This window comes from Procambarus clarkii, chromosome 43 (assembly GCF_040958095.1).
Source record: "Procambarus clarkii isolate CNS0578487 chromosome 43, FALCON_Pclarkii_2.0, whole genome shotgun sequence".
Taxonomy (NCBI): domain Eukaryota; kingdom Metazoa; phylum Arthropoda; class Malacostraca; order Decapoda; family Cambaridae; genus Procambarus; species Procambarus clarkii.
The window spans coordinates 33637166-33663673 of record NC_091192.1 but is presented as its reverse complement, the minus strand read 5'-3'; the positions used below and the strand labels follow the sequence as shown (position 1 = coordinate 33663673).

At 51.1% G+C, this 26508-nt stretch overlaps 3 protein-coding genes across 3 annotated transcripts in view; all 3 read left to right on the top strand.

Moving 5' to 3' along the window:
- Positions 1-26508, top strand: part of LOC138349978 (potassium voltage-gated channel protein Shab-like) — a 588390-nt gene that overhangs the window by 330481 nt on the left and 231401 nt on the right. The gene's annotated exons all lie outside the window — the stretch shown is intronic.
- LOC138349939 (uncharacterized) lies at positions 23643-24251 on the top strand. Its single transcript, XM_069299938.1, has one exon. It carries the CDS (start codon positions 23643-23645, stop codon positions 24249-24251), a length of 609 nt encoding a protein of 202 aa, XP_069156039.1.
- Positions 24267-26508, top strand: part of LOC138349938 (uncharacterized) — a 102447-nt gene continuing 100205 nt past the window's right edge. The window contains exon 1 of the mRNA XM_069299937.1: positions 24267-24528. Within this exon, the coding sequence (XP_069156038.1) occupies positions 24267-24528 (262 nt within the window). The remainder of the gene's footprint in view (positions 24529-26508) is intronic.

Here is a 26508-nt window from a genome sequence, read left to right as displayed (position 1 = left end):
CCCTTCCCCAACCTTCACCCCCCCCCCCCACCAGAACCTATCCTCCACCTCCTAGAACCTATCCTCCACCCCCAGAACCTATCCACCACCACATAGAACCTATCCCCTACCCCCAGAACCTATTCCCACCCACAGAACCTATTCCCACCCCCAGAACCTATCCCCCCACCCCCAGAACCTTTCCCCCTACTCCCAGAACCTATCCCCCACCCCCAGAACCTTTCCCCCTACTCCCAGAACCTATCCCCATCCACCTAGAACCTATCCCCCACAACCTAGAACCTATCCCCCACAACCTAGAACCTATCCCCTACCCCCAGAACCTCCTACCACATAGAACCTATCCTCTACCCTCAGAACCTATCCCCCACCCCCAGAACCTATCCCCACCCCCCAGAAAGTATCCCCCACCCCTTAGAACCTATCCCCCACTCCCAAGAACCTATCCCCCATCCCCAGAACCTATCTCTCACTCCCCAGAACCTATCTCCCCTACTCCCAGAACCTTTCTCCCACCCCCAGAACCTATCCCCCACCCCCAGAACCTCTCACACCCACTGCTCAAAAATTTAGAAGTCATTAACTTACCTCAGTGCTGTATAGTCCTACATGGTTCCTTCACCCCGCCCTCCCCGGCCAGAGGTGAGCTAGCTCTCTCTCTCTCTCTCTCCCTCCCTCTCTCTCTCTCTCTCTCTCTCTCTCTCTCTCTCTCTCTCTCTCTCTCTCTCTCTCTCTCTCTCTCTCTCTCTCTCTCTCTCTCTCTCTCCCTCCCTCTCTCTCTCTCTCTCTCTCTCTCTCTCTCTCTCTCTCTCTCTCTCTCTCTCTCTCTCTCTCTCTCTCTCTCTCTCTCTCTCTCACTCTCTCTCTCTCTCTCTCTCTCTCTCTCTCTCTCTCTCTCTCTCTCTCTCTCTCTCTCTCTCTCTCTCTCTCTCACTCTCTCTCTCTCTCCCTCTCTCTCTCTCTCTCTCTCTCTCTCTCTCTCTCTCTCTCTCTCTCTCTCTCTCTCTCTCTCTCTCTCTCACTCTCTCTCTCTCTCCCTCTCCCTCTCTCTCTCTCTCTCTCTCTCTCTCTCTCTCTCTCTCTCTCTCTCTCTCCTCTCTCTCTCTCTCTCCCTATCTCTCTCTCTCTCTCTCTCTCTCTCTCTCTCTCTCTCTCTCTCTCTCTCTCTCTCTCTCTCTCTCTCTCTCTCTCTCTCTCTCTCTCTCTCACTCTCTCTCTCTCACCCTCTCTCTCTCTCTCTCTCTCTCTCTCTCTCTCTCTCTCTCTCTCTCTCTCTCTCTCTCTCTCTCTCTCTCTCTCCCTCTCTCTCTCTCTCTCTCTCTCTCTCTCTCTCTCTCTCTCTCTCTCTCTCTCTCTCTCTCTCTCTCTCTCTCTCTCTCTCTCTCTCTCTCTCTCTCTCTCTCTCTCCCCCTGGAGGCAGGCCTGGGGGGCAACAGTGCAGGCTGTTGCAAGGTGGAGCTCATCAAGGTGCTGCCCCCCCTGACCCCCAGTGTGCAGGAGAGCGGTGGGCGGCTGCCTGCACCTCATTGATCCGCACCCCCCCCCTTCCCCCCTTCCTGGGGTGTAGTGGTCTACACTCTCCCTCCTGGGGTGTAGTGGTCTACACCCCCTCCTGGGGTGTAGTGGTCTACACTCTCCCTCCTGGAGTGTAGTGGTCTACACTCTCCCTCCTGGGGTGTAGTGGTCTACACTCTCCCTCCTGGGGTGTAGTGGTCTACACTCTCCCTCCTGGAGTGTAGTGGTCTACACTCTCCCTCCTGGGGTGTAGTGGTCTACACTCTCCCTCCTGGGGTGTAGTGGTCTACACCCTCCCTCCTGGGGTGTAGTGGTCTACACCCCCTCCTGGGGTGTAGTGGTCTACACTCTCCCTCCTGGGGTGTAGTGGTCTACACCCTCCCTCCTGGGGTGTAGTGGTCTACACTCTCCCTCCTGGGGTGTAGTGGTCTACACTCTCCCTCCTGGGGTGTAGTGGTCTACACTCTCCCTCCTGGGGTGTAGTGGTCTACACTCTCCCTCCTGGGGTGTAGTGGTCTACACTCTCCCTCCTGGGGTGTAGTGGTCTACACTCTCCCTCCTGGGGTGTAGTGGTCTACACCCTCCCTCCTGGGGTATAGTGGTCTACACTCTCCCTCCTGGGGTGTAGTGGTCTACACTCTCCCTCCTGGAGTGTAGTGGTCTACACTCTCCCTCCTGGGGTGTAGTGGTCTACACTCTCCCTCCTGGGGTGTGTGGTCTACACTCTCCCTCCTGGAGTGTAGTGGTCTACACTCTCCCTCCTGGGGTGTAAAGGCAATGAAAGGCAGGCTGCCAGTGGGTGGCAGGCAGACAATGGAAGCCAGGCTGCCAGTGGGTGGCAGGCAGACAATGGAAGGCAGGCTGCCAGTGGGTGGCAGGCAGACAATGGAAGCCAGGCTGCCAGTGGGTGGCAGGCAGACAATGGAAGCCAGGCTGCCAGTGGGTGGCAGGCAGACAATGGAAGCCAGGCTGCCAATGGGTGGCAGGCAGACAAGGGAAGCCAGGCTGCCAGTGGGTGGCAGGCAGACAATGGGAGCCAGGCTGCCAGTGGGTGGCAGGCAGACAATGGAAGGCAGGCTGCCAGTGGGTGGCAGGCAGACAATGGGAGCCAGGCTGCCAGTGGGTGGCAGGCAGACAATGGAAGGCAGGCTGCCAGTGGGTGGCAGGCAGACAATGGAAGCCAGGCTGCCAGTGGGTGGCAGGCAGGCAATGAAAGGCAGGCTGCCAGTGGGTGGCAGGCAGACAATGGAAGGCAGGCTGCCAGTGGGTGGCAGGCAGACAATGAAAGGCAGGCTGCCAGTGGGTGGCAGGCAGACAATGGAAGGCAGGCTGCCAGTGGGTGGCAGGCAGACAATGATAGGCAGGCTGCCTGTGGGTGGCAGGCAGTCAATGGAAGGCAGGCTGCCAGTGGGTGGCAGGCTGCCAGTGGGTGGCAGGCAGCCAGTGGGTGGCAGGCAGACAATGGAAGGCAGGCTGCCAGTGGGTGGCAGGCAGACAATGGAAGGCAGGCTGCCAGTGGGTGGCAGGCAGACAATGGAAGGCAGGCTGCCAGTGGGTGGCAGGCAGACAATGGAAGGCAGGCTGCCAGTGGGTGGCAGGCTGCCAGTGGGTGGCAGGCAGCCAGTGGGTGGCAGGCAGACAATGGAAGGCAGGCTGCCAGTGGGTGGCAGGCAGACAATGAAAGGCAGGCTGCCAGTGGGTGGCAGGCAGACAATGGAAGGCAGGCTGCCAGTGGGTGGCAGGCAGACAATGGAAGGCAGGCTGCCAGTGGGTGGCAGGCAGACAATCGAAGGCAGGCTGCCAGTGGGTGGCAGGCAGACAATGGAAGGCAGGCTGCCAGTGGGTGGCAGGCTGCCAGTGGGTGGCAGGCTGCCAGTGGGTGGCAGGCAGCCAGTGGGTGGCAGGCAGACAATGGAAGGCAGGCTGCCAGTGGGTGGCAGGCTGCCAGTGGGTGGCAGGCTGCCAGTGGGTGGCAGGCAGCCAGTGGGTGGCAGGCAGACAATGGAAGGCAGGCTGCCAGTGGGTGGCAGGCAGCCAGTGGGTGGTAGGCAGACAATGGAAGGCAGGCTGCCAGAGAGTTGTAAAATATAAAGCAGATGGAAGAATTCAAGAGAAAATTGGCTCTTCATTCTAAGATGAGATCCTGAAAATACCGCGGCGGGTCCCAGAGAAAACTTCCTCCACATTTTTAAATGAGTTAGTTTTTGGGGCGTTGTGTGACGTGTGTTGTGTGACGTGTGTTGTGTGACGTGTGTTGTGTGTGACGTGTGTTGTGTGACGTGTGACGTGTGTTGTGTGACGTGTGTTGTGTGTGACGTGTGTTGTGTGACGTGTGTTGTGTGTGACGTGTTTTGTGTGACGTGTGTTGTGTGTGACGTGTGTTGTGTGACGTGTGTTGTGTGACGTATGTTGTGTGACGTGTGTTGTGTGTGACGTGTGTTGTGTGACGTGTGTAGTGTGACGTGTGGTGTGTGTGACGTGTGTTGTGTGTGACGTGTGTTGTGTGACGTGTGTTGTGTGACGTGTGTTGTGTGACGTGTGTTGTGTGACGTATGTTGTGTGACGTGTGTTGTGTGTGACGTGTGTTGTGTGACGTGTGTAGTGTGACGTGTGGTGTGTGTGACGTGTGTTGTGTGTGACGTGTGTTGTGTGACGTGTGTTGTGTGACGTGTGTTGTGTGACGTGTGTTGTGTGACGTGTGTTGTGTGACGTGTGTTGTGTGACGTGTGTTGTGTGTGACGTGTGTTGTGTGACGTGTGTTGTGTGACGTGTGTAGTGTGACGTGTGTTGTGTGTGACGTGTGTTGTGTGACGTGTGTTGTGTGACGTGTGGTGTGTGAAGTGTGTTGTGTGACGTGTGTTGTGTGACGTGTGTTGTGTGACGTGTGTTGTGTGACGTGTTGTGTGTGACGTGTGTTGTGTGACGTGTGTTGTGTGACGTGTGTTGTGTGACGTGTGTTGTGTGACGTGTGTTGTGTGACGTGTGTTGTGTGACGTGTGGTGTGTGACGTGTGGTGTGTGACGTGTGTTGTGTGACGTGTGTTGTGTGACGTGTGTTGTGTGACGTGTGTTGTGTGACGTGTGGTGTGTGACGTGTGTTGTGTGTGACGTGTGTTGTGTGACGTGTGTTGAGTGACGTGTGTTGTGTGTGACGTGTGTTGTGTGACGTGTGTTGTGTGACGTGTGTTGTGTGACGTGTGTTGTGTGACGTGTGGTGTGTGACGTGTGTTGTGTGTGACGTGTGTTGTGTGTGACGTGTGTTGTGTGACGTGTGTTGTGTGTGACGTGTGTTGTGTGTGACGTGTGGTGTGTGACGTGTGTTGTGTGTGACGTGTGTTGTGTGTGACGTGTGTTGTGTGTGACGTGTGTTGTGTGTGACGTGTGTTGTGTGTGACGTGTGTTGTGTGACGTGTGTTGTGTGACGTGTGTTGTGTGACGTGTGTTGTGTGACGTGTGGTGTGTGCCGTGTGTTGTGTGACGTGTGTTGTGTGACGTGTGTTGTGTGACGTGTTATGTATGACGTGTGTTGTGTGACGTGTTATGTGTGACGTGTGTTGTGTGACGTGTGTTGAGTGTGTTGTGTGACGTGTGTTGTGTGACGTGTGTTGTGTGACGTGTGTTGTGTGACGTGTGTTGTGTGACGTGTGTTGTGTGACGTATGTTGTGTGACGTGTGTTGTGTGTGACGTGTGTTGTGTGACGTGTGTAGTGTGACGTGTGTTTTGTGTGACGTGTGTTGTGTGACGTGTGTAGTGTGACGTGTGTTGTGTGACGTGTGGTGTGTGACGTGTGTTGTGTGACGTGTGTTGTGTGACGTGTGTTGTGTGACGTGTGTTGTGTGACGTGTGGTGTGTGACGTGTGTTGTGTGACGTGTGTTGTGTGACGTGTGTTGTGTGACGTGTGTTGTGTGACGTGTGGTGTGTGACGTGTGGTGTGTGACGTGTGTTGTGTGTGACGTGTGTTGTGTGACGTGTGTTGTGTGACGTGTAGTGTGTGACGTGTGTTGTGTGACGTGTGGTGTGTGACGTGTGTTGTGTGTGACGTGTGTTGTGTGTTGTGTGACGTGTGTTGTGTGTGACGTGTGTTGTGTGACGTGTGTTGTGTGACGTGTGGTGTGTGACGTGTGTTGTGTAGTGTGTTGTGTGACGTGTGTTGTGTGACGTGTGGTGTGTGACGTGTGTTGTGTAGTGTGTTGTGTGACGTGTGTTGTGTGACGTGTGGTGTGTGACGTGTGTTGTGTGTGACGTGTGTTGTGTGACGTGTGTTGTGTGTGACGTGTGTTGTGTGACGTGTGTTGTGTGTGACGTGTGGTGTGTGACGTGTGTTGTGTGTGACGTGTGTTGTGTGTGACGTGTGTTGTGTGTGACGTGTGTTGTGTGACGTGTGTTGTGTGACGTGTGTTGTGTGACGTGTGGTGTGTGACGTGTGTTGTGTGACGTGTGTTGTGTGACGTGTGTTGTGTGTGACGTGTGTTGTGTGACGTGTGTTGTGTGTTGTGTGACGTGTGGTGTGTGACGTGTGTTGTGTGACGTGTTGTGTGACGTGTGTTGTGTGTGACGTGTGTTGTGTGACGTGTGTTGTGTGACGTGTGTTGTGTGACGTGTGTTGTGTGACGTGTGTTGTGTGACGTGTGACGTGTGTTGTGTGTGACGTGTGTTGTGTGACGTGTGTTGTGTGTGACGTGTGTTGTGTGACGTGTGTTGTGTGTGACGTGTGTTGTGTGACGTGTGTTGTGTGACGTGTGTTGTGTGACGTGTGTTGTGTGTGACGTGTGTTGTGTGACGTGTGTTGTGTGTGACGTGTGTTGTGTGACGTGTGTTGTGTGACGTGTGTTGTGTGTGACGTGTGTTGTGTGACGTGTGTTGTGTGACGTGTGTTGTGTGTGACGTGTGTTGTGTGACGTGTGGAGTGTGACGTGTGTTGTGTGACGTGTGGAGTGTGACGTGTGTTGTGTGACGTTTGTAGTGTTACGTGTGTAGTGTGACGTGTGTAGTGTGTGACGTGTGTAGTGTGTTACGTGTGTAGTGTGACGTGTGTAGTGTGTTACGTGTGTAGTGTGTTACGTGTGTAGTGTGACGTGTGTAGTGTGTTACGTGTGTAGTGTGTAGTGTGTGACGTGTAGTGTGTGCCCAGACCAACACTCTAGAACACTGTGTTTAGATGCCAGCTTACGTGATCACACTTAATTGCAGGTGCAAAAAGTATTTCTAGGTGGATGGGGTTTTGTTGCATGAAAATGTGACTGAGTCGGCGCTAATAAACCCGTGTCTCAACATTCTCAACATTAACACGGGATTGTACACACTAGATCCGGATTGATGTCTCAATATTCAATAAGAGTTTACGCAAAAAATCTTGCATAATAAAAAAAAATATATTAATTTCCTCAACCCTGATTATTGATGAATCTTGTTTATGGGATTTTAATAACACTTTACATGCATTAAGATTAAATATGTTTAGGTCATCTGTTGTATTATGCAATTATCTGCAGCCCTTAATACAGGTGGCATGTGATGATAAGATAATAATTAAATAATTGTTACTCCAATTTCCGCAAATTTCTCCTTTATTTCCCTGAAAATATCATTGGTTCTGGTTGTGTGTGTTGAATGGCTGACCAATAGTGGGCCTCGTGTGGCTCAGGGTGCACCTCGTGTGTCGCTCCACGTGGTGGCTTCCTTAACAAGTCATCCAAGATTTCGTTAAAAATTAAAAGAACCCTGAAACAGAAGAAAAAGCAAGTAGTTATGTTGCTCTATAGTGCATGTGTCTTATATAATATGTCGATTGTTTTCGTTCACTTTAAACTACTCATAGTCTCTGTTCCGCTCATTGGATTGTTATTATGTATTTTTTTGAGGCTTTTTGGTCCAGTCTTCTGTCGTTATAAATTCATACTTGTTCCTACCTCTTGTTTTTTGGATTATTCTATCCAATAGTCGACACTACAATACACTACACGTCACACACTACACGTCACACACTACACGTCACACACTACACGTCACACACTACACGTCACACACTACACGTCACACACTACACGTCACACACTCCAAAGTTCATTCTTTTTATTCCTGGTCTGACGCCTGAACGCGTTTCGTAATTCCTTATTACATTTTCAAAGACTTGGTTTACACACAAAATACATTCATACTTATATTCGTTTTGGGTGAGGTGATATGGCACAAAAGTTTTGGGTGAGGTGAAACAGTAGACAGAAGACGAAATGTTCACGAATGGTTATGAGAACATAAGAATGGAAGTAACTGCAGAAGGCCTATTAGCCCATACTTCCTCTTGCTGCTTCTATGTTGGTTCGGGGTCTTGAAGTGGGTAGAATATAGCTATGCATTAATAGGCTGTTGATTGCTGGTGTTGACTTTTTGATGTGTAGTGCCTCGCAGATGTCAAGCCGCCTGCTATCGCTGTATCTATCGATGATTTCTGTGTTGCTTGTTAAGATTTCTCTGGTGATGGTCTGGTTGTGAGAAGAGATTATATGTTCCTTTATGAAGCCCTGTTGTTTGTGCATTGTTAATCGCCTAGAAAAAGACGTTGTTGTCTTGCCTATATACTGAATTCTTTGGGGCTTACAGTCCCCAAGTGGGCATTTGAAGGCATAGACGACGTTGGGTTCCTTTAAGGCGTTCTGCTTTGTGTCTGGAGAGTTTCTCATGAGTAGGCTGGCCGTTTTTCTGGTTTTATAGTAAATTGTCAATTGTATTTTCTGATTTTTGTCTGTAGGGATAACGTTCCTATCAATAATGTCTTTCAGGACCCTTTCCTCCGTTTTATGAGCTGTGGAAAAGAAGTTCCTGTAAAATAGTCTAATAGGGGGTACAGGTGTTGTGTTAGTTGTCTCTTCAGAGGTTGCATGGCGTGTCACCTTTCTATTTATGATGTTTTCAACAAAACCATAAGAGAAGCCGTTGTTGACTAGGACCTGCCTTATCCTACAGAGTTCTTCATCGACTTGCTTCCATCCTGAGCGGTGGCTGAGAGCACGGTCGACGTAAGCGTTAACAACACTCCTCTTGTACCTGTCTGGGCAGTCACTGTTGGCATTTAGGCACATTCCTATGTTTGTTTCCTTAGTGTAGACTGCAGTGTGGAAACCTCCGCTCCTTTCCATGACTGTTACATCTAGAAAGAGCAGCTTCCCATCCTTCTCCATCTCGTAAGTGAAACGCAGCACGGAACTCTGCTCGAATGCCTCCTTCAGCTCCTGCAGATGTCTGACATCAGGTACCTGTGTAAAAATGTCGTCAACATACCTGCAGTATATGGCCGGTTTCAAGTCCATGTCAACTAAGACCCTCTGCTCGATGGTAATTATGTAGAAGTCCGCAAACAGGACACCTAGGGGAGAACCCATGGCGACCCCATCTACTTGCTTATACATGTATAAGAGTGGTACAAGAGGAGTGTTGTCAACGCTTACGTCGACCAGGCTCTCAGAATGAATTTTGGAGAGTTACTTTATCACTTACCCTCGACAGTGAAGAAGAATGTAAGAAATATTGAGAAGATTGGTGTTAGAATTATTAATCTTACCCTTTCGGTCATATTCAACAACATATGTTTACAAGAAAGACTGCTATATATATATATATATATATATATATATATATATATATATATATATATATATATATATATATATATATATATATATATATAGCTCCTGGTCCTCTTAATGTTAATTTTTTGTATAAAATCAAATATGTAACTGTATAACCTTGCATAATAAAGTGGACACCATAAGAAATAGGAGGGTGGTAGGAGAAGCGAACACTCTTACGTATTCAGAGTTAAATGGCAAGTTTTTCCCTGAATGCTCTGTGTTCCCTTCTCTGAGGCTGTGGGTCCCTATAATTGCACCAGAGGTGGTACCCCTCTATATATATAATATATATATAACTGAAAACTCACACCCCGGAAGTGACTCGAACCCATAATGCCAGGAGCAACGCAACTGGTATGTACAGGGACGCCTTAATCCGCTTGACCATCACGACCGGACATAAGTAAGTGATAGCCGAAGCTATTTGAACCACTTTCCCGCCGGCACTCGGATGGTAATCTTGGGCATAGCATTTTATCAAATCACCTCATTCATTGATTTGATAAAATGCTATGCCCAAGATTACCATCCGAGTGCCGGCGGGGAAGTGGTTCAAATAGCTTCGGCTATCACTTCCTTATGTCCGGTCGTGATGGTCAAGCGGATTAAGGCGTCCCTGTACATACCAGTTGCGTTGCTCCTGGCATTATGGGTTCGAGTCACTTCTGGGGTGTGAGTTTTCAGTTGCATATAGTCCTGGGGACCATTCAGGCTTGTTCGCATAATATATATATATATATATATATATATATATATATATATATATATATATATATATATATATATATATATATACATTCAATTATTTATATATTTAATATAGCGACGATACATAATGTCTGAACAATACATATATATCGTCTCAGAAATATAGTAAGTGAAAAGTGGAGTGTGTGGACCGTAGACTTACACGACGAGTCTTCATTTCACCATGTCACATCCCTCTCTGGCAGCATGCCTTGCCTCCATCTTCGCTTGCTCTCCCTTGTCTTACACCCATTTCCCTCCCTCTGCAGCCCCTTAAACAGCCCCCTTCAACACCCCCCCTCTACCCACCAAAGCTGACTAATCAACACCCAACACCCCCACCAACGCCCCCCTCAACACCACCCCCCCCTTACCAACCAACGGCGAACAATCAATGCTCTGGGAATATCGAAGCTGAACCATCAATAACCAAATATCAAAGGTCACGCGCCGCCAGGAGAGAGGAGAGAAGAGAAGGCTGATAATTGAGAGAAAATGGATATATGAGGATGTACATGGAGGTGAGGTAGTTAACAGAATAGTGTACAATGTCTGAGGGAAAGGGAGAGATGTCTGGAACAAAGGGAGAGATGGCTGGAACAAAGGGAGAGATGTCTGGAACAAAGGGAGAGATGTCTGGAACAAAGGGAGAGATGTCTGCAACAAAGGGAGAGATGTCTGGAACAAAGGGAGAGATGTCTGGAACAAAGGGAGAGATGTCTGGAACAAAAGGGAGAGATGGCTGCAACAAAGGGAGAGATGTCTGGAACAAAAGGGAGAGATGTCTGCAACAATGAGAGAGATGTCTCTCTCTCAAAGATGAGAGAGAGAGAGAGAGAGAGAGAGAGAGAGAGAGAGAGAGAGAGAGAGAGAGAGAGAGAGAGAGAGAGAGAGAGAGAGAGAGAGAGAGAGAGAGAGAGAGACCCAAAGTGAGATAATGCTCCAGCAAAGGGAGATAAGGCTGAACTACGGCAACAACAACAACAACAACACTGTTATAACTATACTGACAACAACAACAACACTGTTATAACTATACTGACAACAACAACAACACTGTTATCACTATACTGAGAACAACAACAACAACAACACTGTTATCACTATACTGAGAACAACAACAACAACAACACTGTTATCACTATACTGAGAACAACAACAACAACAACAACACTGTTATCACTATACTGACAACAACAACAACACTGTTATCACTATACTGAGAACAACAACAACAACAACACTGTTATCACTATACTGAGGAGGATCAAGACAGAGGAGGATAGTATGAGGCTACAAGATGACCTAGACAAACTGAAGGAATGGTCCGACAAATGGCTACTAAAGTTCAACCCAAGTAAATGTAAGGTAATGAAACTAGGAGGAGGAACTAGGAGGCCAGTCACTGGATACCGAATGGGAGATGAAGTCCTTCACGAAACGGACAGAAAGAAAGATCTGGGAGTTCATATCACGCCAAACCTGTCTCCTGAAGCCCACATCAACAGAATAACATCGGTGGCGTAGGCGAGGCTGGCTAACATCACAACTGCTATCATAAACCTGTGTAAGGAATCCTTCAGAATCTTGTACACCACATATGTAAGACCAATCCTGGAGTATGCGGCCCCAGCATGGAGCCCTTATCTAGTCAAGCACAAGACGAAGCTGGAAAAAGTTCAGAGGTATGCCACTGGGCTAGTCCCAGAACTAAGAGGCATGAGTTATGAGGACAGACTACGTGAACTGCACCTCACGTAGCTGGAAGACAGAAAAGCTGGGGGAGACATGATCACCACATACAAAATTCTCAGGGGGAATTGACAGGGTAGACAAGGATGGATTATTTAACACGGGTGGTACACGCACAAGGGGACACAGGTGGAAGCTTAGTACCCAAATGAGCCACAGAGACATTAGACAGAATTTTTTCAGTGTCAGAGTAGTTAGTAGATGGAATGCACTAGGAAGTGATGTGGTGGAGGCTGACTCCATACACAGTTTCAAGTGTAGATATGATAGAGCCCAGTAGGCTCAGGAACCTGTATACCAGTTGATTGACGGTTGAGAGGTGGGACCAAAGAGCCAAAGCTCAACCCCCGCAAGCACAACTAGGTGAGTACTAACAACAACACTGTTATAATTATACTGACAACAACAACAACAACAAGACTGTTGACTATCATAGACAAAGACTATCATAATAGGTCTTTGGTCATTTTTTCTTTTCTTTTGTTATTATTTGCGGTTGTACATTATGTGGACAGTTGCATGTGTAAACGTTGCCATATATATATAACAAACTATTGTGGTTGGCAGATGTAGTCGTGCAGGCGGGCGGGCTGTCATAAGAGTCGACCCACAATAGTGTCGGCAGACTCGATATTGGGGCTCAAAATAACGAGACGTTTGTCCTACCAACGAGGCCATGGGCGGCCACAATAAGGAAGGAACTCAGGGGTACCTAACTGACATCCAACTGAGACTGTAACCCACCCACCCAGGAGCACCACTAACGGCTCGTAATTCTCACTCTCACTCTCTCGTGTGTAGTTGGATTCGAGTGAGCAGCTGGGTCGTCGATAGGGGAGTGTTCCATATTGCCAGCCCCGGCCACCCCTAACCCCCCCCCTTGTGTGTGTGTGTGTGTGTGTGTGTGTGTGTGTGTGTGTGTGTATGTGTGTGTGTGTGTGTGTGTGTGTGTGTGTGTGTGTGTGTGTGTATGTACTCACATAGTTGTGTTTGCGGGGATTGAGCTCTGGCTCTTTGGTCCCGCCTCTCAACCGTCAATCAACAGGTGTACAGATTCCTGAGCCTATCGGGCTCTGTCATATCTACACTTGAAACTGTGTATGGAGTCAGCCTCCACCACATCACCCCCTAATGCATTCCATTTGTCAACCACTCTGACACTAAAAAAGTTCTTTCTAATATCTCTGTGGCTCATTTGGGCACTCAGTTTCCACCTGTGTCCCCTTGTGCGTGTTCCCCTTGTGTTAAATAGACTGTCTTTATCTACCCTATCAATCCCCTTCAGAATCTTGAATGTGGTGATCATGTCCCCCCTAACTCTTCTGTCTTCCAGCGAAGTGAGGTTTAATTCCCGTAGTCTCTCCTCGTAGCTCATACCTCTCAGCTCGGGTACTAGTCTGGTGGCAAACCTTTGAACCTTTTCCAGTTTAGTCTTATCCTTGACTAGATATGGACTCCATGCTGGGGCTGCATACTCCAGGATTGGCCTGACATATGTGGTATACAAAGTTCTGAATGATTCTTTACACAAGTTTCTGAATGCCGTTCGTATGTTGGCCAGCCTGGCATATGCCGCTGATGTTATCCGCTTGATATGTGCTGCAGGAGACAGGTCTGGCGTGATATCAACCCCCAAGTCTTTTTCCTTCTCTGACTCCTGAAGAATTTCCTCTCCCAGATGATACCTTGTATCTGGCCTCCTGCTCCCTACACCTATCTTCATTACATTACATTTGGTTGGGTTAAACTCTAACAACCATTTGTTCGACCATTCCTTCAGCTTGTCTAGGTCTTCTTGAAGCCTCAAACAGTCCTCTTCTGTTTTAATCCTTCTCATAATTTTAGCATCGTCATCGTTTAGCATCGTTTAGCATGTGTGTGTGTGTGTGTGTGTGTGTGTGTGTGTGTGTGTGTGTGTGTGTGTATGTGTGTGTGTGTGTGTGTGTGTGTGTGTGTGTGTGTGTGTGTGTGTGTGTGTGTGTGTGTGTATGTGTGTGTGTATGTGTGTGTGTGTGTGTGTGTGTGTGTGTGTGTGTGTGTGTGTGTGTGTGTGTGTGTGTGTGTGTGTGTGTGTGTGTGTGTGTGTGTGTGTATGTGTGTGTGTGTGTGTGTGTGTGTGTGTGTGTGCGTGTGTGCGTGCACGCAAGCGTGCAGTAACCATAACAAAGGTGTACCCGCCGGCACCCAACACTCTGCCACCAGTATTGACTCTCTGCCCAACTCCCCCCCCCCCCTCTACCACACCCCCCTCCCCCTCCCCCCCCACCCTCTACCCCCCCCCCCTGCTAACTCTCGAGGCACAGACACAGAAAACGTGCTTCACTGTGCTTTAATTTGGAATAATACGTCGTATATTTTGACGGATTCGTCCAGTACGTAAGAAATACGACGTAGTGGGTAGGTATAGTAAGTGTGTGGGGGTAGCAGGTGTGGGGTAGCAGGTGTGGGGTAGCAAGGGCTGGCTAGGAGCCATCAAGGATTTACCCAACCACTTACGAAACATCTACATCTTGTAACGGGTTACTCTACCATTCGTTTCTCGCCCTGTCTCTCCCCCTCACTGCAGACCCCTGGGGCAGAGGACAAGGTTCCAGCAGACCCCTGGGGCAGAGAATACGGTTCCTGCAGACCCCTGGGGCAGAGGACAAGGGTCCTGCAGACCCCTGGGGCAGAGAATACGGTTCCTGCAGACCCCTGGGGCAGAGGACAAGGTTCCTGCAGATCCCTGTGGCAGAGGACATGGTTCCTGCAGACCCCTGGGGCAGAGGACAAGGTTCCTGCAGACCCCTGGGGCAGAGGACAAGGTTCCTGCAGACCCCTGGGGCAGAAGACAAGGTTCCTGCAGACCCCTGGGGCAGAGGACAAGGTTCCTGCAGACCCCTGGGGCAGAGGACAAGGTTCCTGCAGACCCCTGGGGCAGAGGACAAGGTTCCTGCAGACCCCTGGGGCAGAAGACAAGGTTCCTGCAGACCCCTGGGGCAGAGAACAAGGTTCCTGCAGACCCCTGGGGCAAAGGACAAGGTTCCAGCAGACCCCTGGGGCAGAGAATACGGTTCCTGCAGACCCCTGGGGCAGAGGACAAGGTTCCTGCAGATCCCTGGGGCAGAGGACATGGTTCCTGCAGACCCCTGGGGCAGAGGACAAGGTTCCTGCAGACCTCTGGGGCAGAGGACAAGGTTCCTGCAGACCCCTGGGGCAGAAGACAAGGTTCCTGCAGACCCCTGGGGCAGAGAACAAGGTTCCTGCAGACCCCTGGGGCAAAGGACAAGGTTCATGCAGACCCCTGGGGCAGAGGACAAGGTTCCTGCAGACCCCTGGGGCAGAGGACAAGGTTCCTCCAGACCCCTGGGGCAGAAGACAAGGTTCCTGCAGACCCCTGGGGCAGAGGACAAGGTTCCTGCAGACCTCTGGGGCAGAGGACAAGGTTCCTGCAGACCCCTGGGGCAGAGGACAAGGTTCCTGCAGACCCCTGGGGCAGAGGACAAGGTTCCTGCAGACCCCTGGGGCAGAAGACAAGGTTCCTGCAGACCCCTGGGGCAGAAGACAAGGTTCCTGCAGACCCCTGGGGCAGAGGACAAGGTTCCTGCAGACCCCTGGGGCAGAGGACAAGGTTCCTGCAGATCCCTGGGGCAGAGGACATGGTTCCTGCAGACCCCTGGGGCAGAGGACAAGGTTCCTGCAGACCCCTGGGGCAGAGGACAAGGTTCCTGCAGACCCCTGGGGCAGAGGACAAGGTTCCTGCAGACCCCTGGGGCAGAGGACAAGGTTCCTGCAGACCCCTGGGGCAGAGGTCTTCCCTGTATAGTATAAGAGAGGTGGTAATCAAGAATGATTATAACCAAGAATGATGATAATATTAGTGCTAGCAGTATAGCACCAGTATAGGAGGCGTGGACCCTCACACTAGCAACATAGCACCAGTATAGGAGGCGGGGACACTCACACTAGCAACATAGCACCAGTATAGGAGGCGGGGACCCTCACACTAGCAACATAGCACCAGTATAGGAGGCGGGGACACTCACACTAGCAACATAGCACCAGTATAGGAGGCGTGGACACTCACACTAGCAGTATAGCACCAGTATAGGAGGCGTGGATCCTCACACTAGCAACATAGCACCAGTATAGGAGGCGTGGACCCTCACACTAGCAACATAGCACCAGTATAGGAGGCGGGGACACTCACACTAGCAACATAGCACCAGTATAGGAGGCGGGGACACTCACACTAGCAACATAGCACCAGTATAGGAGGCGGGGACACTCACACTAGCAACATAGCACCAGTATAGGAGGCGGGGACACTCACACTAGCAACATAGCACCAGTATAGGAGGCGGGGACACTCACACTAGCAACATAGCACCAGTATAGGAGGCGGGGACACTCACACTAGCAACATAGCACCAGTATAGGAGGCGGGGACACTCACACTAGCAACATAGCACCAGTATAGGAGGCGGGGACACTCACACTAGCAACATAGCACCAGTATAGGAGGCGGGGACACTCACACTAGCAACATAGCACCAGTATAGGAGGCGGGGAGCTCCTAAGGAGCCTCCATAAGTATGAAGGAGCCCAGGTAGAGGAGACTCATGTTGCTGTTCACCCTGGTAAACGAAATATGAGTATGACGCGACACGATGCTACACTGGCTCTTACTCACGTCTGCTACAAGACTCATTATTGCCAGGCGTGTGCATGGGTCACTGTGTTTACATGGCTGGGACGGCTGTCCTCCATCCCTCACCCCTCACCCATCCCTCACTCCATCCCTCACCCCATCCCTCCTCTTCCCCCCCCCCCCCCACAGCCATAACGTAGGCGAACTCATAAAACGACAAAATACTCATCTGAGACTCATTTAATGTTGACATGGTGCTCACCCAACCCGTTCTCGCAAATTTAATAAGTCAGTATTGACTTATTAAATATGTGCATAGGTGACATACTTAACATAATAGATACCCTTAAAAAGATTCATAGAAAACACCGACCTTACCTAACCTTGTTAGTATCTTAAGATAAGCATCTTATTGCTTCGTAATTACAATTATTACCTAACCTATATTAGGTATAGGTTAAGTAATAATTGTAATTACGAAGCAATAAGATGCTTATCTTAAGATACTAACAAGGTTAGGTAAGGTCGGTGTTTTCTATGAATCTTTTTAAGGGTATCTATTATGTTTAGTATATCACCTATGCACGTAGTTAATAAGTCAATATTGACTTTACGAATTTGCGAGAACGGGTTGGGTGAGCACCATGTCAACATTAAATGAGTCTCAGATGAGTATTTTGTCGTTTTATGAGTTCGCCTACGTTATGGCTGTGGGGGGGGGGAAGAGGAGGGATGGGGTGAGGGATGGAGTGAGGGATGGGTGAGGGGTGAGGGATGGAGGACAGCCGTCCCAGCCATGTAACCACAGTGACCCAGTGGCTCACCAAGTATTCACATGACGCTCAAAAGTGTCCACATGCGCCATGGTGTCATACCGCTGATACAAACCTTTCTTTAGCGCACTTGTAGGTAACATGTCCGTGCTAAAACTACGAGTAGGTAAATATACGAGTATTTACCTACGAGTAAGTAAATATTGGTAAATATTGCGAGGAGGTGGGAGGGAGGGAGAGAAGGAGGGAGGGAGGGAGGGGGAGAGAGAGAGAGAGAGAGAGAGAGAGAGAGAGAGAGAGAGAGAGAGAGAGAGAGAGAGAGAGAGAGAGAGAGAGAGAGAGAGAGAGAGAGAGAGAGAGAGAGAGAGAGAGAGAGAGAGAGAGAGAGAGAGAGAGAGAGATATGAAGCCTTGTACTTCTTTATGGTCGACTCGCCCCCGTGGACGATATTATTATTATTATTAATATCGGTATTATTATTAACATTGACCAAAATTAACTACAATTTTGCCTAATCTGAGGAATTCAATTAGGTGTTATTAGAGTGAGGATAATGGTGGTATTGACTGTCACGCAGGACAGAGGGTCATACACAAGACAATAGGTCTAAACTGTAGGCTGAAGCACAGATATATCATGGTTACAATCACATTAGAGAGTAGTTATGTTTCAGTTTACGAATATGTCAATGCAACTTTCTATTGTGCACTGCCACACAAGGGCAGGGATGGATTCATAAGAGATTCAGCTTATAAATAAAATAAATGTAATTGTTCTTCATTCTTTAAAATGGACAAACATATTTAGGATAAATTGTTAGGATGTCGTCTAGTGCACCAGAGTCAATAAAATAGTTACACAGTTGGTGGTATAAGAGGCCAGGAAGTCTAAAGTCTTTTATGTTTCATATTCAACAATATAGTGTTCTAGTGAATGCATTAAAGGTTTATCACAGAGTTTACAATCTGAGTATTCTGGTAGTGGCTCAGCCTCACTAACCTGCCAGATGTGTCTATAGCCAAGGCGAATTACCACAATGACTACATCACATTGTCTGGTCCGGTTACTGTGCTGACCATACAAATACCTATTATTACAAAACTTGTCATAACTTTTAATACTGCAGCTTTCAGGTCTCTGGGCATTTCTTAGTTCTTCTAAATCTGTGGTAATTTTTTTTAATTTGTATGTTTCTAATAATTGCATTAGATAGTCCAAAATCATAATCAATATTTTCTTTCCTGTAGCCTCATTGGCCAATCGATCCACAATGACATGTTTTCCAACTCCAACATGGGATGGGATCTTCTTGAGGTTATCTTGAGATGATTTCAGGGCTAAGTGTCCCCGTGGCCCGGTCCTCTACCAGGCCTTCACCCCATCCCCCCAGCAAACAGCTGTCTAACTCCCAGGTACCTATTTACTGCTAGGTAACAGGGGCATAGGGTGAAAGAAACTCTGCCCATTGTTTCTTGCCAGCGCCTGGGATCGAACCCAGGACCACAAGCGACCTTGTGATCCACACAAATTTTATACAAAAGTTATTAGAATTGGCAAAAATTTAATTCCATTTAATATTACAAGGTACTTCAGATATATATTGTGATGGGTTATTTAAGGACTGCAGAGCACTTTTAGAGTCACAGAATATCACTCCACCACCACTGAGCTTAATGTTAGATAAAATACCCAATAGATCAGTCTGTGTCGTGCTTGCCCAATCGTTCAATCTTTGAGTACCAGACATGATCTTTCATTCCCTTTATATACTGCACATGCACAACCTGTTCTACCAGTGCCTAACTGCACGGAGTCATTAGTAAAGGCAGAGGATTCAGTTGGTTTGAGATTCTGAAGATGACTGTCAATAGCTTCTAATGTTATACATCTCATAGTTTCAGTGTTATACATTTGTTTTACACTGATGGTGTATAATGAAGAGACCTGCACATCTTTCCAAGGGGGAATATAGTGAACAGTTTTATCAGGGTTAAGAGACACATTCAGTTTCAGAAGATTATAGGCACAACAACTGAGCCACACACTGTAGGGAGCTCTTTGCGGCGGAGTGAGGGAACAGTCAGAATTGTTTAGAATGGATCTCAATTTAATTTGAATAGAGCTGGGGGTGGGAGCATTATTTTTTAAATTTTTGGTTGGCACAAAACATAGTACTAAGTAGAACTATTTTCTCGTAAATGGAAGGTAAGTTTAGTTCCTTTCTCATGTTAACAATTCTGACAGTTCTAGGACAACCCAGGATGATGCGCATGGCATCATTCTGTACTACATCTAGGCCTTGTAATTGTTTAGGAGAAAAATTAAGAAGATGCAAGGTATAATAATCAACAACAGATCGTATAAAGGCAATATAAAAACTACGAGCATATTTTATGTTAATGCCAAATCCTTTGCCAACAAGAGTTTTGAGAGGTTTAAGACGCTCAACAAGTTTTTTACGCAGGTTGCTGACGAGATTTGTATCATTAACCTCGACTCCAAGATATTTATAAGACTCACAAGTCTCCACGGGCACTCCATTAATAGTATAGTTAACATGATGAAGATAATGGGGAATAAGAACCCTTGTTTTATCAACAGAGATTATGAGGCCACATTCTACTACTCTCTTGGAGAATGCATCAATCAATGCTTGTGGTCTAGTTTTACTGTGTGCCATAATAGAAATGTCATCAACATATAAACATACAATGATCAGACATTTCCGGCCGGGGACGCAGACTCCAAACACCAAATCAAAATGCAGATGACGGATCTGACAACGACTGTGGTAATGGTACACGAGTCCAAAATCATAATCAGTATTTTCTTTCCTGTAGCCTCATTGGCCAATCGTTCCACAATGACATGTTTCCCAACTCCAACATGGGATGGGATCTTCTTGAGGTTATCTTGAGATGATTTCGGAGCTTCTGATACAGGAACCTTGCCACGCCAGACCTCAAGCTCCGCCACCACACTCCCCAGCCTCAGGTGTCGCCACAATCAGTGAGAGAGCGTTGTCCAGGTGGTCCCCGGCCATCATAAATGTCCCGGTGCTGCTTTGGCCTCCAGGTCACGTCCAGGGTCGAGCCGCACACCTGACAGACACGTCACATGTGTCCAGGTGTCCAGAGTCTCTGTGATGGTGGCCAGAGACGCCAGGACCTGAGGCATTACTAGCTGTCCCCCACCTTCCTGGGGTCCCACCTACACCCCAGGGGACACCCCCCCACCTTCCTGGGGTCCCCACCCACACCCCAGGGGACACACACCCACCTTCCTGGGGTCCCACCCACACCCCAGGGGACACACACACACACCTTCCTGGGGTCCCCACCCACACCCCAGGGGACACACCCACCTTCCTGGGGTCCCCAACCACACCCCAGGGGACACACCCACCTTCCTGGGGTCCCACCCACACCCCAGGGGACACACCCACCTTCCTGGGGTCCCACCCACACCCCAGGGGACACACCCACCTTCCTGGGGTCCCACCCACACCCCAGGGGACACACCCACCTTCCTGGGGTCCCACCCACACCCCAGGGGACACACACCCACCTTCCTGGGGTCCCACCCACACCCCAGGGGACACACCCACCTTCCTGGGGTCCCCACCCACACCCCAGGGGACACACCCACCTTCCTGGGGTCCCACCCACACCCCAGGGGGACACACACACCTTCCTGGGGTCCCACCCACACCCCAGGGGACACACACCCACCTTCCTGGGGTCCCACCTACACCCCAGGGGACACACCCACCTTCCTGGGGTCCCACCCACACCCCAGGGGACACACCCACCTTCCTGGGGTCCCACCCACACCCCAGGGGGACACACACACCTTCCTGGGGTCCCACCCACACCCCAGGGGACACACACCCACCTTCCTGGGGTCCCCACCCACACCCCAGGGGACACACCCACCGTCCTGGGGTCCCACCCATACCCCAGGGGACACACCCACCTTCCTGAGGTCCCACCCACACCCCAGGGGATACACCCACCTTCCTGAGGTCCCACCCACACCCCAGGGGACACACCCACCTTCCTGGGGTCCCCACCCACACCCCAGGGGACACACCCACCGTCCTGGGGTCCCACCCACACCCCAGGGGGACACACACACCCACCTTCCTGGGGTCCCCACCCACACCCCAGGGGACACACACCCACCTTCCTGGGGTCCCACCCACACCCCAGGGGACACACCCACCGTCCTGGGGTCCCACCCACACCCCAGGGGACACACCCACCTTCCTGGGGTCCCCACTCACACCCCAGGGGACACACACCCACCTTCCTGGGGTCCCACCCACACCCCAGGGGACACACACCCACCTTCCTGGGGTCCCACCCACACCCCAGGGGACACACCCACCTTCCTGGGGTCCCACCCACACCCCAGGGGACACACCCACCTTCCTGGGGTCCCACCCACACCCCAGGGGGACACACCCACCTTCCTGGGGTCCCCACCCACACCCCAGGGGACACACCCACCTTCCTGGGGTCCAACCCACACCCCAGGGGACACACCCACCTTCCTGGGGTCCAACCCACACCCCAGGGGACACACCCACCTTCCTGGGGTCCAACCCACACCCCAGGGGACACACCCACCTTCCTGGGGTCCCACCCACACCCCAGGGGACACACCCACCTTCCTGGGGTCCCACCCACACCCCAGGGGACACACCCACCTTCCTGGGGTCCCACCCACACCCCAGGGGACACACCCACCTTCCTGGGGTCCAACCCACACCCCAGGGGACACACCCACCTTCCTGGGGTCCAACCCACACCCCAGGGGACACACCCACCTTCCTGGGGTCCAACCCACACCCCAGGGGACACCCCCACCTTCCTGGGGTCCAACCCACACCCCAGGGGACACACCCACCTTCCTGGGGTCCAACCCACACCCCAGTGGACATTGGTGTCCCACCCACACACCCATTATTGGTGTCCATTACTGGATTTTATATTACACATATCAAGGAACATTTGCATCTTATACCATTATCTTCCGTGACTCCATCTGGCATCGTCGTTGGACTGGTCGGTAATGTGACGTCCTTGCTTCTTGCAGGACCGATGTTCGATCCCCGATGGTCCAAGTGGTTGTCCTCGTATGCCAGCTATAATGGCTTAGCGCTTACAGTCATATTAACCCAGACGCGGGCTGTGGCGCATTGGTAGCGCCCTCACCCTTACTCCTCACCAGGATTTCGGCTGGGTTCGAATCCTGGCCCAGAATGTATCAGCAAGCCACTGATCCTTAACTGTTCACCCAGCAGTAATTGGTAACCTGGTTGTAAAGCGTTGGACGGGATGTGTTTTCATGATAACTAATAGCTTAAGATTTAAACTGTTAGCATACAGGTTTTGGAAAGTCCTGGGTAAATACTGGTCGGGAAAGATCTGGGTAAATACTGGTCAGGAAATAGGGTTGTTGATTTATGGAGCAAATTACCGGGTAAGATAATGGACGCGGGATCGCAGGAGGGTTTCAGGCGTAGGTCAGACATGTATATTAAGGAGTTTGGGCCGGAAATATATAGGAGCAGCCTGGCATGAGACAACAGGAGCAGCCTGGTATGAGACAACAGGAGCAGCCTGGCATGAGACAACAGGAGCAGCCTGGTATGAGACAACAGGAGCAGCCAGGTATGAGACAACAGGAGCAGCCAGGTATGAGACAACAGGAGCAGCCAGGTATGAGACAACAGGAGCAGCCAGGTATGAGACAACAGGAGCAGCCAGGTATGAGACAACAGGAGCAGCCTGGTATGAGACAACAGGAGCAGCCTGGCATGAGACAACAGGAGCAGCCTGGTATGAGACAACAGGAGCAGCCTGGTATGAGACAACAGGAGCAGCCAGGTATGAGACAACAGGAGCAGCCTGGTATGAGACAACAGGAGCAGCCTGGTATGAGACAACAGGAGCAGCCTGGTATGAGACAACAGGAGCAGCCTGGTATGAGACAACAGGAGCAGCCTGGTATGAGACAACAGGAGCAGCCTGGTATGCGACAACAGAAGGTAGCAGCCTGGTATGAGACAACAGGAGCAGCCTGGTATGCGACAACAGGAGCAGCCTGGTATGAGACAACAGGAACAGCCAGGTATGAGACAACAGGAGCAGCCTGGTATGAGACAACAGGAGCAGCGTGGTATGCGACAACAGGAGCAGCCTGGTATGAGACAACAGGAACAGCCAGGTATGAGACAACAGGAGCAGCCAGGTATGAGACAACAGGAACAGCCAGGTATGAGACAACAGGAGCAGCCAGGTATGAGACAACAGGAGCAGCCTGGTATGAGACAACAGGAGCAGCCTGGTATGAGACAACAGGAGCAGCCAGGTATGAGACAACAGGAGCAGCCAGGTATGAGACAACAGGAGCAGCCAGGTATGAGACAACAGGAGCAGCCAGGTATGAGACAACAGGAGCAGCCTGGTATGAGACAACAGGAGCAGCCTGGTATGAGACAACAGGAGCAGCCTGGTATGAGACAACAGGAGCAGCCAGGTATGAGACAACAGGAGCAGCCTGGTATGAGATAACAGGAGCAGCCTGGCATGAGACAACAGGAGCAGCCTGGTATGAGACAACAGGAGCAGCCAGGTATGAGACAACAGGAGCAGCCAGGTATGAGACAACAGGAGCAGCCAGGTATGAGACAACAGGAGCAGCCTGGTATGAGACAACAGGAGCAGCCTGGTATGAGACAACAGGAGCAGCCTGGTATGAGACAACAGGAGCAGCCTGGCATGAGACAACAGGAGCAGCCAGGTATGAGACAACAGGAGCAGCCTGGTATGAGACAACAGGAGCAGCCTGGTATGAGACAACAGGAGCAGCCAGGTATGAGACAACAGGAGCAGCCTGGTATGAGACAACAGGAGCAGCCTGGTATGAGACAACAGGAGCAGCCAGGTATGAGACAACAGGAACAGCCAGGTATGAGACAACAGGAGCAGCCAGGTATGAGACAACAGGAGCAGCCTGGTATGAGACAACAGGAGCAGCCTGGTATGAGACAACAGGAGCAGCCAGGTATGAGACAACAGGAGCAGCCAGGTATGAGACAACAGGAGCAGCCAGGTATGAGACAACAGGAGCAGCCTGGTATGAGACAACAGGAGCAGCCTGGTATGAGACAACAGGAGCAGCCTGGTATGAGATAACAGGAGCAGCCTGGCATGAGACAACAGGAGCAGCCTGGTATGAGACAACAGGAGCAGCCTGGCATGAGACAACAGGAGCAGCCTGGTATGAGACAACAGGAGCAGCCTGGTATGAGACAACAGGAGCAGCCTGGTATGAGACAACAGGAGCAGCCAGGTATGAGACAACAGGAGCAGCCAGGTATGAGACAACAGGAGCAGCCAGGTATGAGACAACAGGAGCAGCCTGGTATGAGACAACAGGAGCAGCCTGGTATGAGACAACAGGAGCAGCCAGGTATGAGACAACAGGAGCAGCCTGGTATGAGACAACAGGAGCAGCCTGGTATGAGATAACAGGAGCAGCCTGGTATGAGACAACAGGAGCCGGGGGGGGGGGGGTAGTGGGGGGGACATCCCTCTACTGTGACTGTGGTGACCACACCACCCGGCCACATCCCTCTACTGTGACTGTGGTGACCACACCACCCGGCCACATCCCTCTACTGTGACTGTGGTGACCACACCACCCAGCCACATCCCTCTACTGTGACTGTGGTGACCACACCACCCGGCCACATCCCTCTACTGTGACTGTGGTGACCACACCACCCGGCCACATCCCTCTACTGTGACTGTGGTGACCACACCACCCGGCCACATCCCTCTACTGTGACTGTGGTGACCACACCACCCGGCCACATCCCTCTACTGTGACTGTGGTGACCACATCACCCGGCCACATCCCTCTACTGTGACTGTGGTGACCACACCACCCGGCCACATCCCTCTACTGTGACTGTGGTGACCACACCACCCGGCCACATCCCTCTACTGTGACTGTGGTGACCACACCACCCGGCCACATCCCTCTACTGTGACTGTGGTGACCACACCACCCGGCCACATCCCTCTACTGTGACTGTGGGCGACCACACCACCCGGCCACATCCCTCTACTGTGACTGTGGTGACCACACCACCCGGCCACATCCCTCTACTGTGACTGTGGTGACCACATCACCCGGCCACATCCCTCTACTGTGACTGTGGGCGACCACACCACCTGGCCACATCCCTCTACTGTGACGGTGGTGACCACACCACCCGGCCACATCCCTCTACTGTGACTGTGGATGACCACACCACCCGGCCACATCCCTCTACTGTGACTGTGGTGACCACATCACCCGGCCACATCCCTCTACTGTGACTGTGGCGACCACACCACCCGGCCACATCCCTCTACTGTGACTGTGGCGACCACACCACCCAGCCACATCCCTCTACTGTGACTGTGGATGACCACACCACCCGGCCACATCCCTCTACTGTGACTGTGGTGACCACATCACCCGGCCACATCCCTCTACTGTGACTGTGGGCGACCACACCACCTGGCCACATCCCTCTACTGTGACTGTGGTGACCACATCACCCGGCCACATCCCTCTACTGTGACTGTGGGCGACCACACCACCTGGCCACATCCCTCTACTGTGACGGTGGTGACCACACCACCCGGCCACATCCCTCTACTGTGACTGTGGATGACCACACCACCCGGCCACATCCCTCTACTGTGACTGTGGGCGACCACACCACCCAGCCACATCCCTCTACTGTGACGGTGGTGACCACACCACCCGGCCACATCCCTCTACTGTGACTGTGGTGACCACACCACCTGGCCACATCCCTCTACTGTGACTGAGGGTGACCAAATCACCCGGTCACATCCCTCTACTGTGACGGTGGTGACCACATCACCCGGCCACATCCCTCTACTGTGACGGTGGTGACCACACCACCCGGCCACATCCCTCTACTGTGACGGTGGTGACCACACCACCCGGCCACATCCCTCTACTGTGACGGTGGTGACCACACCACTCGGCCACATCCCTCTACTGTGACTGTGGCGACCACACCACCCAGCCACATCCCTCTACTGTGACTGAGGGTGACCACATCACCCGGCCACATCCCTCTACTGTGACTGTGGCGACCACAGCACCCAGCCACATCCCTCTACTGTTACTGTGGATGACCACACCACCCGGCCACATCCCTCTACTGTGACTGTGGTGACCACACCACCCGGCCACATCCCTCTACTGTGACTGTGGTGACCACACCACCCAGCCACATCCCTCTACTGTGCCTGTGGTGACCACACCACCCGGCCACATCCCTCTACTGTGACTGTGGGCGACCACACCACCCGGCCACATCCCTCTACTGTGACTGTGGCGACCACACCACCCAGCCACATCCCT

Bases quoted from the DNA above. Each gene is read 5' to 3' on its own strand.
- LOC138349939 (XM_069299938.1), top strand. From the start codon at position 23,643: ATGAGACAACAGGAGCAGCCTGGTATGAGACAACAGGAGCAGCCAGGT.